We start from the raw sequence: 13,381 nt of genomic DNA, 5'->3' as shown, positions 1-13,381 counted from the left end.
ACCGCCGCCTAGTGGCTTTATTATGAATTCTGTGACCCTGGTGGTAATAGTCAAAGACGAGGCGCACCGGGTTATAGAAAAGGTTTCCTTTCTTCGAGTAGAATTCTAACGCAACCAAGATTTTATGGAGCGCACCTTGCTAACAGTGCTGTGCTTTGTTTTGTTTTAAACAAATAGGATGTTTAAACTGAACCAGAAACACAAGGACTTCAAACTGGCCTTTAAACGATAAGCGAAGTACGCTGTGTAGAGCTGATTCTGACCACGAAAAAATCCTTTAGAGCAGAAAGGAACCATGTGATGTGATAAAGTAGATTCAACCTGATAGAACCGTAACCCTTCCCTCAGCAACGCTACGACCTTCCCCTTCAGGCCTCTCAAGAATGTGGAAACTAAACGTCAGAACGAAAGGTTGCCGTGTTTCTATTGGACAGTGAATACATTCCATTGCTCTTGGAGCCTCACTATTGGACAATTGCGCGCACCTTTAGCTACGATTGGACACGACGCCGGGGCGCGGGATTTAAACTGGTTGGCTGGGAGCGCTGTGTTTTAATGTTGTGTACTGTAGGGTACTGTAGCTCCTGTAAAAGGGTGAGCTGTTAAACGGCAGCAGTGAGGATCTTAGTGTTTGAAACAAGTGCTTTGGAGTTTGTGATTTTTTTTTTTTTTTTGGGGGGGGTGAAAAGCGTAAAGCCACTTTAATAAAAGTGGATGGTAAAAGATTTGAGAAGAGCTCGTGCGTCTGTTTGGAGAGATAACTACAAGGTAACGAATCGGTATGGTTGTCTTCATTATGATTTACATTTATTTTCTACTTTACATAATTGACTTTATATATTAAGTTAACCTCCAATCTGAATCTGCAGACCAAGCTCCGCCGGTCATGCAATCTGAAATGAGATGTAAATTTGCATTCTGTAATTTTTCGTGTTGCAGAACAACTAGACCAAAGAACGCTTAAAATAAATAAATACATAGGTAATAAACAAGAATTAGACTGAAACTGAAGTCCTTTCAATCAATGTAGCTTTGCTAACGTACTAGTCTCGGCTTGGGGGGGGGGGTGTCAATGTACTGCTACTGCACCAACTGGCAGTGTTGTTCATACTAGACGCGCACACACACAGAGTTCTGCTCTTCCCCGAGTCCCCCTTCGATCCGCTTCTCGCCTCAAATTCTTGTTGGTAAAATGGAGCTGGACCGGTCACTCGGGTGGCGCGGAACAACACGCTCGGAAGCGCGGGTCTCTTAGTCTTTAGCCGCGGCACGCGGCACGCGGCACGTGGCCCGGCTCGTGTGCCGCTTCTGTTTCATCTCCCTCCGCCACCCGCGCGCTGCCTCGCTCGCTACTAGTCCGGTGCGATGGAAGTTTCGATGGTCTCGGGGGGGCGCAGGGTCTCCGACGGCTTGGAAGTGGTGTCTCCGCTGGTGAAAAGTAACTGAGATCCGATCGATCGGTATTGTTATATGCCATATAATAATATGGTGTCGATATCGGTAGTAATAAATCCGCTGAAAATTACTGCTGTTCTGAGGGAGAGCCGAGCCGCTGCCCTCCCCATTTTTTCCTAAGACACTCTACTTTTTGATCGTTATTAATTAAACTTACTCACGTCGTTTCACGTGTTTTGACGAAGCGACCAGGTTAGGGTTGGAAAAAAAAACCTCCTCTTTTGAAACGCAAAAGTTTGGAAAAAACCTTATTAAATTACAAAAATGGCAAAAAAACTTTCTTTTTCTGGTTCTGCACTTTTAATGCCACTTACCGTTATAATTGGAAGGAAATGTGTAAATTTAGTAATTTAATAGGTGGTAGTAAAATGGCATTTATTAAATAAACCTTAACACTGATGTTTTTAATATTGCTTTTTTTAAAAAATTGTCTAATATACGATATGATGATCTTTTATGTTGATGTATGGACGCGTGACCCAGTGTAAGTAGTGTATCTAGCAGGGTAAGTCACCATGGTGAATAAGGTGTGTGGGCTCATAACACTACACAGAGTTCATTGGAAGTCACTTTGGAGAAAAGTGTCTGATAAATAAATCTAAATGTAATGTATACTTTTTATGATTGTACAAAGAATTCTGTTGTGAAACAGTGAGCTGTAAATTTATAATGCAAGTATTATTGTATGAGGCAATACTTACAATGCCTTCCTTATTGCAGTCTCATTATATAATGTAGTATTTTTACAATTCATAGAAGTGTTCATAAACCACAAATAATCAGAGGAATAAAAATTTAGTTAATTACTTGTCCTCCACTCCCACAGTGCTGGAGTGTGCTGCTTTCCACACAACAATCTGGGCTGAACATTCACCTTCATTTATTTTTCTCCCATTTCATTACATTGTGTTTATTTATTTAGCAGATACTTTTCTCCAAAGTGACTTCCAATGAACTCTCTGTAGTGTTATGAGCCCACACACCTTATTCACTGCAGTGATTTACACTGGGTCACTCATCCATATATCAGTGGAACACACTCTCTCTCTCTGTTACTCACACACTATGGGGAAACCTGAACAGCTTGTCTTTGCACTGTGGGAGGAAACCAGAGCACCCAGAGGAAACCCATGGGGAGAACATGCAAACTCCACACAGACTGAGTGGGGATTGAACCCATGTCCTCTCACACCACCCAGGTGCTGTGAGACAGCAGCACTACTCGCTGTGCCACCATTACTTCAACAATCCTTTAGTGTTCGGACATGTAGGGAGGAGGTTTTAGGATTCTGTCTATGACCATGTGACAGTCTAGTATGAAGGTGGTGTGTGTGTATGTGAATGAATGGGACCTTGTCTTCAGCCACGTCTCTTCATCTGGGTTCTGAATTCCACATCATTGCTGTGAGCAGGTTTGCTGAGCTCACTCTCTAAGGCTCAGGAAAGAACTGAGCTGCTCCTTGTTCTTCATCCGAAAGGCCCTTGTGTGCTTTTTGGGCTGTAGCACTTGTCGCTCTGTTGTTTCCTTTGGCTACAGAGAAATGGTGACCAAACATGGAAACATATTTCTCACAACTTCCATCCGTCCTCCTCCTCCTAGGTTGTTGCCATGGCGGTACACTTGGCGTCTCCTCGCGGTCTGCTGTCGGATGAGGAGGAGGGCGGAGCCGCTGTCTTCGAGTCGACAGCTGCAGACATCTGCGCTCTTGCTGGACCTCGCACCTGCGACGCCGCTTTGCCCGAGGTCTCCCTCATCTTCCCCGGAGCAGAGCCCCGCAAAATGGGGCCGGAGGTAAGCGGTGCAGGATCCCCTGAAATGCATCGTGGGACGATTCCCGCTTCTTGGTCTGCGGTGGCATCGATATAGCGAACCATCCGCAGGTGGACTGATTGCAAGCATTACACTCCATGTTTGCATTCACCATAACCCTAAAACCGTGCATGTAATTGATATAATCTATAAAGACATTCCAGAACCCATTTGTTTGATGGAATCCTCTTCGCTGAGGCCTATTGCCCTTTTTTTTCAAGCCTTAGGGGACCCTGGGTTTTATTTCTATGTAAACATCCTCAAAACTGATTGGTCACACAGCCAGCAGCTACCGTTTCACAATGAGTCTCTTTATTTCACGCACTGATTTATGGTCTGATTATTTTGTCTGATGCTTCATGAAATGTTTTTCTCTAGGTTGCACAGGATAAAGAAATTAAAGCCATTTCCCTTCAGGATAATTTTCTCCACAATTCTCTATCTTATCCTCTCAGAGTTGTGTTCTCTTGCCTCCTGGTTGTAAACCTATTTCAGGTTGGCAGTAAAGACTTTGCTCTTGTGCTGTTTTGTCCCAATTTTTTATTATTTTTTTTTTTTTTGATTTTTAAATTCCTGCTGTCTGGCGGAGAAGGAGAAGGTGGGGGCAGGAAGACGGGGCAGCGAGGAGGAAGATGGGACCCCTGAGAAAGTCAGGGTGTACCTGCGCGTTCGACCACTGACGGAGCTGGAGAAGGGCAGAGGGGAAGACCAGGTGAGTGGTTATGGGTTCAATCAGGGACCTGACCCAGAACAGCCAGAGAGTTCACATGGAGGCAAACTCCTTGAAAAATAGTTAAAACCCATTGTTTGTAGGTTCATAGCCTTGTTGACTTTTGCGATCATCCCCTGCAGAACAGGGTCCCATATAACAAAAATCCAGTACAGTACTAATGAAAATAATCCCGTAACAGGCCCTTAGCTTCATATAGGGTGACGTTTATGCCATTTTTACTGCAGTAAAATATACTGTACATTAACTGTACTGTTTTGAAATGCAAATTCAGTTCATCCCATTTAAATGCAACCATTTTAACCACAAACTGTGGTGAGATCATGTCCTCTGACGTGTCCAAGCTAAGATGCCATATTTATATAAATATGCATTACGTGGAACTGCATGGCAGTGCAAAGTATGTGTAATTTTTTTTTTTTTTTTGCATATTTTATTGCGTTTAAAAAAACATTTTTGTGAATAACATCAGTTTGTGATGCTGAGCTGTGACCATAATCCGATACTGTATGGGTTGCTCTGCAAGGGTGCTGTTCGATAATTGTCACCAGTATGATAATATGCTGATGTGTTTTTTTTTTTTTTTTTTTCTCTCCTCCTTCTCTCGGTGCAACTTTGTGTTAATGCATTTTTTTCCCCCAATTTTGTCTTAGAAAAAAATGGCAATATGACTCCATACAGTCTGTTGGTCTCATGCATGGGGTATGTTTGTTGGCATAACAAATTAGTTCTGTTTATTAGATATAACTCACATTCCTCTTTTCTCCAATCCACCCCATCTGTGTCACACTACAGGGTTGTGTGTGCATCCAGAGTGAGGAGACCCTGATTCTACAAGCCCCCAAGCACTCTTTCAACATGAAGAGCAGCGAAAGAGGAGTTGGCCAGAGCTTGCACAAGTTCACCTTCACACAGGTACTCCAGCTTCGGATGAGCAGCTCACTGGAACACCTGGGTGTTACACTGCAGCACATGTAAAGAATCTGCTATCTGCTCCAAAAATATCAACAGGGAAAACAGCTGTACATTTATGTAAACTGACTTTGTGCTGCTGTCCTTTTACATTAATTTAGCACACGCTTCTCTTCAACGTGACATGCAATGATGATTAACTAGTGTTTAGCTGACACCTGTATCCAAGGTGACTGTCAGTGTCAGATACTGCATTAAACTCTACATTTATTCACCCATTTGTACAGAAGCAGGGGTGACCTTTTTGTAAATGTAACACTATATGTGACAAAGTGGCTCAGTGTATCACGATGGCCTACAATGTGCTTAAATAACTTGGATCAACACCATCGCTGGGTGTGCGGCGTTTCAGTACGTTTTGTCTGCCGTGCTTTTTAATCCCTCCTTCAGTAAAAGTATTTGTGCCGAATCGCATGGCATGTGAGAGAAGAGGAGACGCGGCTGATCTCGCAGCTGCCTTCTTGCAGATATCCGGACCGGACACGACGCAGCAAGAGTTCTTCGAGCGGACCATGCGGGAGAACGTACGGGACGTCCTGCGTGGAGAAAACAGGCTTCTGTACACCTACGGTGTCACCAACTCTGGCAAGACCTACACTGTGCAGGGTGAGCTCTTCGATGGTTTTAAAAACATCTGAACACAGCACTTGTGTTCTGGTGATGATGTGGGTTTGACCACCGTGTCCATCTCATGTCATCTGACCCCTTTGCTGAGATCGGTTTTGCGCTCATCCTCTCAGCCTTACCCTCTGTCATCCTCAGGGTTACGCCATGACGCTGGGCTCCTCCCACGGGCTCTGGTCTCCGTGTTCGGGAAGCTACAGGGCCGGCTGTACGGTGCCCTGGATCTGAAGCCCATCCTCTGTCAGGAGGTCCGCTGGCTGGACAGCAATGAGGTTCGGGCTGAGGAGATACGCCGAGACACCCTTCTGAAGGAGGTGAGCTGCTGGAGGTGGGGCCTGTTGATCATCAGCAGGGAGACGGAGCCTGGAAGAATCTCTTGAAAGGATGCAGGTGGAAAAGAAAAGAGGGGTTCTGATGGGATGGGATGGGAGGGGAGTGGTGGGGTGGGGTGGGGTGGAGGGCCTCCTGAGTTCTGAAAGAGGAAGTGATTGAATCATAACTGGAGTGAAGAGAAAACGATTACCTATGAACAGGGCGAGGGAGCATTAGAGAGAAATAGTCTGGTTGCCTCATACTCATTAATACTAATCTAGAGGCATAAATCACTTTAGTCTACTGTCTACACTGGTGCTCCCATGTGAATAGCGAGAAGGGCTCTTCTCTGCCCCTCGCAGGAGGAAGCCCTGACTTCCCAGCCATCTCGGGTACGAGGGGGTGCCAGTGTCAGCTGTGACAGTGGCATCGGGGGAGTCTCTTCCATGAGCTGCATCACCACCCACCTAGAAGGTGAGGAGATGCAACTGGTCGTTTCATTGAGTCCCGTAAAGACCGGTGTGGTCATGATGATGATCGTCATTACTGTTTGCGGACACTCGGCGCTCACATTCTTCTGGTCCCGCAGATTCGGACAGTGTGTGTCTGGACACGGACAGCCTCTCCCACAGCGGGGATGGGGGCTTGGAGGAGGGGGTTCAGTTCTCCGTGTGGGTGTCATTCTTTGAGATCTACAATGAGTTCCTCTATGACCTGTTGGAGACGCCATCCTCACTGCAACCCAGGAAAAGGGCCACACTGCGACTGAGTGACGATCGCTACGGCAACCCCTATGTCAAGGGTATGTGGCCAGCCGTCACAGTCGCACGCATGCAAGGCCCCTGTCGTTTACAGCGGTTTCACCCGTGTCTCTCCTCTCCCCTCCTGCGGCATGCAGACCTCACCTGGGTACAGGTGCGCAGCGCCGAGGAAGCGTGGAAGGTGTTGAAGGTGGGCCGGCGCAACCAGAGCTTTGCCAGCACACATCTGAACCACAACTCCAGCCGCAGGTACGTCGGTACACAAGCATATTAACAGGTTAATTTTGTGAAATGTTGCACTCCATTTTCACTGTTTTGTTTTTAAGTGTGATTTGATCCGTCTCTGTAGCCACAGCATCTTCTCCATCCGAATCCTGCACATTCGCCCAGAGATGGAGCTGGGAAAAGGCACCCAGATCAGCGAGTGAGTCCTATGAAGCTCCCGTCCACTCTCTAGCAACGAGGTGTCCGCTCAGTCATGCTAAGCGGGATTTCTCCTCTCTTCTGTTGTTGTTAATAATAAATTTAGCTGATGCTTTTCTTCAAAGAAACTTACAAGGTCAGGTTTGTACATTGAGCAACATACAATAATTTTCCCATTTAATACAACTGGGTAATTTATTTTTTTTTTCTTTCTTTTTTTACTGCTGCAATTGAATGCAAGTACCTTGCTCAAGGGTACCACTCTAAAAGTGGCCATTTGAACCCAGCTCCCTCTTCGCTTTCTTTCCCCCCCAGGCTGACGGTGTGTGACTTGGCCGGGTCGGAGCGCTGTAAAGACCAAAGCAGCGGGGAGCGCATGAAGGAGGCCAACAACATCAACACCTCCCTCCACACGTTGGGTCGCTGCATCGCTGCCCTGAGACACAACCAGACTAATAGGTACCTACCTCCTGCTCACCGTTTTGGGGGTGGGAGTGCAACACATGCACATTGAAACACTGAGTTCTAGTTAGCCTAGAATGAGAGTGTTGAGAGCCCTTTCCGGTGGCTGGACTGTGGGTTTATACTCCAACCTTCTGCCTTAAGTACCAAATGTGTTCCTTCCCGTCAGCTACTGTCAGGTGAAAGATGCACTGGCTTATTTCACATGGTTTTCAGGAGAAATTCACCAGGGAGAATAAAAAGTGCTTACTAATTTTCCCCATTAAGACAGCGAATGTTTTGGTGTGAAAACGTGTGCCCGCGGCCTCATTCATACGATGACCTTTGACTCGCCCAGGTCTCGGCCGCCCATGGTGGTGCCATTCAGGGACAGCAAACTGACGCGTGTCCTGCAGGGCTTCTTCTGCGGCCGCGGGCGTTCCGTCATGGTGGTGAACATAAACCCCTGCGCCTCCATGTACGACGAGACGCTGCAGGCGCTCAAGTTCTCGGCCATCGCCACGCAGTTGGTGCACGCAGCGCCCTCCAGGACACGCGTAGCCTATATCCAGGCCCTGCTGCGGGAGCATGCCCTCCGCAGCCAGAACGCCACGCTGGAGGAGGAGCAGGAGGAGTACAGCGACGACGAAAACCAGGAGGACGGAGATGTCACTATGTTCGATTCAGAGGTGGGAGTTCTTATCCTGCCCATTAATCGAGCACGAGACCAGCAGATGCATTAATCACGCGGCGAACCGAGCAACGGGGCCGCGTTTGTCATCATTAACCGGAGCCACCATGTGGACACACTGCGATGAGGCTTTTCCCTTCACTTACACACATTCTTCTCTCTCTCTGTGCTCATGTGTTTGATATCTGTTGTAGCAGTCCAACAAAGCACACGCTAGAGGGATCCAAAGCTGCTGCTGGATTGTTTGTGGGGTTTTTGCCGCTGGCTTTCATCCATGTTCCAGGATGCACAGATCTGAATCTGTCTTGTAGTTGATTATCGGTCCATCTCTTCTTTGTCCAGGCGCTACTGCGGGCCATCGAGGTGCTCAAGGCAGAGGTGCACAGACAGAGAAAGGAGAAGGAGGAGTTGGAGGGCAACGTGAGGGAACAGGTCTGCAGTGAGATGATGGAGGTCATCACGCGCATGGAAAATGACTTCAGGTGCGGGGAAGCAGAGCATCAGGGTGGAGGTGCTAGAAAAGCTGAGCAGATACGACCTCGAGGTGTTTCCTTCTGCGTAGTGAGACCCTGGAGACGGAGAGAGCGTTGATGGAGGAGCGGTATGAGGAAAAGATCAGCAATCTGCAGAAGAACCTGAAGAGATACTACACTGAGGAGATAGAGGTGAGGGAGGCCACATCCGATGGCGGCCGCTGGATGAGTTAGTTGCTCAGAGAAGATCGTATTTTAAGTTAAAGTAAGTATATTTGCACTGGGCATTTCTCATTACTTCGTGAGAAGTAGAGATGCTGAACCAAGAACGGGCAAACGTGATGTAAATAAACGAAGGGTGCGAGTTTCGCAGTGACGACAGAGAAATTCATCCTTCCGCAGGAACGAGACGAACAGATCGAGTTCCTCACTGCTGCCTTGCAGAAGAGTAGAGAGGCAGCTGATGCTGAGCTGGGAGCTGACCTCTCCAGTCAGAGCGGCCTCCGTCGCTCCAGGCGCCTGGCATCTGCCTCTGCCTCTTCGTCTTCCTCGGCCCAGATGGCTGGCGAGCTGATGACTGGCGAGTTGAGCAGGGTGCGAGCAGAGCTGGAGCAATGCAGGGCTGAGCTGCTGGCGAAAACGAAAGGTGAGACAGTGGGGCCCTTAGTCAGCGCAGCTTGATGACTCCTGTTCTCCTGTGTATTTGGAGACGTGTCTGTACACTGGCTCCTCGTATGATGAACAAAATTCTGACCAGAATTAATTTTGCTTAAGTGCATTAATTTTGCAACTGTCATAGTCAACTAAAATGTAACATTATGGATGTCCCTTGATTAATGCACAGGTTAGGTTCTATAAAAACCTTACATTAACCTACAATAAATAAGTCATTTTGTTATATTCTTAACGTTTGAGCTTGAGTAAAATGGGACAGCTGGTAGTGTAGTGGTTAGAGCTGCTGCCTTTAGACCCAAAGGTCACAGGTTTGAATCCTACCTACAGCTGTTAGTACCCTGAGCAGGGTACTTACCCTAAAATTGTTCCAGAATAATTACTGAGCTGTATAAATGGGTAAATAACTAAGTAGCTTAACATTGTAAGTTGCTTTGGAGAAAAGCATCAGCTAAATGAAAACTGAAAATAATAGCTTCTCTTGACACCCCTATTCGGTTCTGTCTATTGACTGACCAGTTTATCCCATGAATGTGTGGAACAGTCCCCAGTTTCACTGATCACCGATACACTCCGACGCCAGATACGAGTTGTAAACATTGTTGAATTGATGCTATACCATGCTCTTACTCCATTTGGCTTCAATTTACCTGTCACTGGTATTGTTAAAGTCCTAAAGTGACCTTTCATGGTACAAGGAGCCCAGGCGAATACAAAGCAATTCCTGCAACTATGTGCGTCATTCCGAAGTGTCCAGCTAGCAACCTGTTGGAAAGTTCGAACACGGTGATTGTAATTTTTGCCATTTGGAGGCTTGTTTCTGATTGCGTTTTGCTCTTGTGTCCTAATCCCATCCTCAGAGCTGAGGCAGTACCAGGACCTGCTCATTCTGCCTCCCCCCGCTGGAACCCTGACCGCTGCTGCCGATCGCAAGCTCCAGGAGGGACAGAGAGTCAGTAGCGCCCGTGCGAGCTTGTGCGGAGAGAGATCCGTCCATGCCTTTGCTGTGACCCTTCTGAAGTGGCGGCTCTGTGTGCAAGAGATGGTTTCCCTTTGTCCTTCAGAGTCTCCGACAGTTGCGCTTGGACCTGCAGCGGCTGGGGCTGGACCTGCAGTCGGCGGAGAGAGCGTGCTGCAGCAACACGGGCGGCGAGAGATTACGCCAAGCGCTGGCCGCTGCGGACGACACTCTGGCCAAGCAGGTACCGTAGTAGGAGCAGTTCGGCAGGAAAGGTCGTGCAATTTCACACCCGATTGGACTCGACAGTTTCATTCTTTTCCTTTTCTCTCCTTCCCCCATCTTTTTCAACTGTTTCTGTTTGGTCTTTCTTTGCAGTGAGGTCTGAAAAAGACAAACAAAAAAAAAAAAAAGACAAGACCTCCCAAGAGACAAACATGTGAATGATCTCAGTAATGAAACGGAGAGGGAGAGAAAGAGAAAGTGAAAGTCTTTATCAGACTGATCTAGCCCTCCTCCTGCCTCCTATCCACATTTCCTGGTTTCCACAGCTTTTGTCATTAAAGCCCTACACCCCCCCCCCCCCCCCCCTTCATCATGGGCCCACTCTCTTTCCCGTTTCCCCACTGTTCCCCTCACCCAGGGTCAGGCCCTGGCCGAGCTGCAGAACAGCCTGCTGCTGGTGAAGATGGACCTGCGGAAGAAAACGGACAGCCTGGCTGAGATGCAGGCCCGGGTGCCCGCAGCCCCCACGGCTCCGGCCCCCAGCTCTTGTAAGAGACGGGGGTGTGGGGGTGCCATCCTTGATACCGAGAACCAGCCCCACAAGAAGCGACCGTTGCTGCACTCTCTCTTTGGGCATCGCACCGTGACCCGTGGCGCACAGGCGTCCCGTACCCCCACCGCCCCCAGCACGCCCTACAGCCGAATACTGCGGTCGCGCCAACGCTCCCCCCCGGGAAGCCCTACAATTAGGGGCTTTGTTTTCTAACTCCGGTCTCCTTCCCCGTCATGATTCACTCCTTTTTCCTGTGTTCCACACCTATGCATACTTTGAGTCTATATACACGTTCTTGGATGTAGAGCACGTGTGTCGAATGTGTTGCAGCAAAACCAAAACTGATTGGACACACCGGCCTGAAGGTCAGCAGAGACCCGAAACAAAACTATTACTTTATTATATTTTCCTTTTGATTCGTTTTTAAACTCTTATTTTATCTTCTTGATGAGGTGGTCCAGTGTACTCGATCTCTGGCATTCAGCGCCAATGTTATGGTGCGTTAGTGGTGGGAAAGGTGTTTCACGTGTTTGTTCTGAGTCTTCCACGCCTGTTAGTGGATCACCTTTGTACTGCGCAGGTGTTTGTGTGTGTGTCTGTGTGTGAGAGAGATCAGCATCCATCCCAAGAGCCAGTGCACCAACACAATAGGGTGGTCTTCCCAGGAACCTGGTGCTCGGCCCTTAACCGGAGCGACGCACAGCCGCACCCGTTGCCGTACGGAGCTGTGTGTATACGGTCGCACAGATTTGATGTTCAAAGTCAAAACTGCAAGCCCTTCTAACAGTCCTAATACAGCTGAATTGCCACCTTGCAGCTTTTTTTTATGCTTCATGTCAAGGACTAATAACACGCATCACTTGGGACCAGATTTACCTTCGGTGAGATTGCAATTCACCAGGAGCCTTCGACCAAGACCAACATTATTGTATTCTTTGCACGGGTTGTCGGCCGCTGCAGTAATTTTCACAAGCTTCCAAACACAAATATTGTTATGCAACCATTACTATACAAATATTTGTCTACCTTTTTATTTCACCCTTTCATGTTCAACTTTTTTTTTTCCTTCCATGTGATATTTTGTCATGGCAGCGGATAACAGGCGGAGACGCACTGGTTGTTCTTATGTGGTGATGTGCGATTGGGATTTGAATATAGCTGCTGTGAGTGTGTGTGTGTTCTTTAACACTTGTGCAATATGCATGTAAAATAATCGTATATATTTGCTTGTTTTTAATTAAAAAAAGTAATCAAAGCCAAGCGGGTATTGTCTGCTCATACTGCATTGTGTAGTACTTCCTAGTTGGGGTTTTTTTAATTTTTTTAACTATACATTACTGTATGTTGCCAGCACCAGGAGGGGGTGCAGTGGCGTAGTGGGTTGGACCACAGTCCTGCTTTCCGGTGGGTCTGGGGTTCGAGTCCCGCTTGGGGTGCCTTGCGATGGACTGGCGTCCCGTCCTGGGTATGTCCCCTCCCCCTCCGGCCTTACGCCCTGTGTCACCGGGTAGGCTCCGGTTCCCCGTGACCCCGTATGGGACAAGCGGTTCTGAAAGTGTGTGTGTGTGTGTGTGTGTGTGTGTGTGTGTGTGTGTGTGTGTGTGTGTGTGCGTGCCAGCACCAGATGGAATGGTGGTTAAGGGCACAGCCTGCTAACCCTAGTAAGAAGGGGGCACTACTGGTAAGGTGAGCGGGATCTGGTTTACCGTCAGTGAAAGGACACATATGGGATCCTTATTGCCTTCACTGTTCTGGGCGCAGCCGCTTTGCCTTCCGTTCACCTTTGCGCACCACGTCAGGGCAACAGCATGTTGGAGTTGGAGACAAATGACACTAATTGACGTCGCACGTGCTCAAGCCGAGTTATTCAAATCTGGGTTTTTGGGGAATCGGTGCATTCTGTTGACGTTGAGAGTTCTCTAACCTGTGCTTTATCAGCCGCCTTTCTTTTTCTCCTAGCAACGGCGTGTCGCAGCTCCTCGTGTCTTTTTGATCGCTTTTGATGCGGCGCCTTGGGTGCGACGGTGAGGTGTTTAGAAGTCCTACAGAAAGAAAGGGGAGACAAACGCCTGTTAGATGAACGCTCTTAAGCACGGTCCCAGGATTCGCCGTTTCAATACGCTTTGATAGTTTTAGAGGCAAATCTCTGATTGTGGCAAGAAATTTTTGGGTTTTTTTTTTCCTCTTTTAAACATTCGGTCACAGCAGAGATCTTGTTGCCAATGACATCTTGCTCTTCTCGTTGCATTCTGTTCATCAATGCAAAAAAAAAAGTGTAAAC

General features: G+C 47.8%; 1 protein-coding gene across 1 annotated transcript; it reads left to right on the top strand.

Moving 5' to 3' along the window:
- The first annotated feature begins 658 nt into the window (after positions 1–658).
- Positions 659–12,351, top strand: kif20a (kinesin family member 20A). The gene is made up of 18 exons (XM_018733481.2): positions 659–768; positions 3,056–3,247; positions 3,858–3,977; positions 4,791–4,910; positions 5,435–5,573; positions 5,730–5,905; positions 6,266–6,377; positions 6,493–6,705; positions 6,802–6,913; positions 7,014–7,088; positions 7,403–7,546; positions 7,887–8,217; positions 8,562–8,701; positions 8,782–8,884; positions 9,095–9,338; positions 10,225–10,316; positions 10,429–10,566; positions 10,966–12,351. Exons 1-18 carry the CDS (start codon positions 715–717, stop codon positions 11,311–11,313), a joined length of 2,853 nt encoding a protein of 950 aa, XP_018588997.1. The 5' UTR covers positions 659–714; the 3' UTR covers positions 11,314–12,351.
- The last annotated feature ends 1,030 nt before the right edge of the window (positions 12,352–13,381 follow it).

This window comes from Scleropages formosus, chromosome 13, assembly GCF_900964775.1.
Source record: "Scleropages formosus chromosome 13, fSclFor1.1, whole genome shotgun sequence".
Taxonomy (NCBI): Eukaryota; Metazoa; Chordata; class Actinopteri; order Osteoglossiformes; family Osteoglossidae; genus Scleropages; species Scleropages formosus.
The sequence above is the reverse complement of the archived record's forward strand: the minus strand, read 5'-3'. Positions and strand labels throughout refer to the sequence as shown.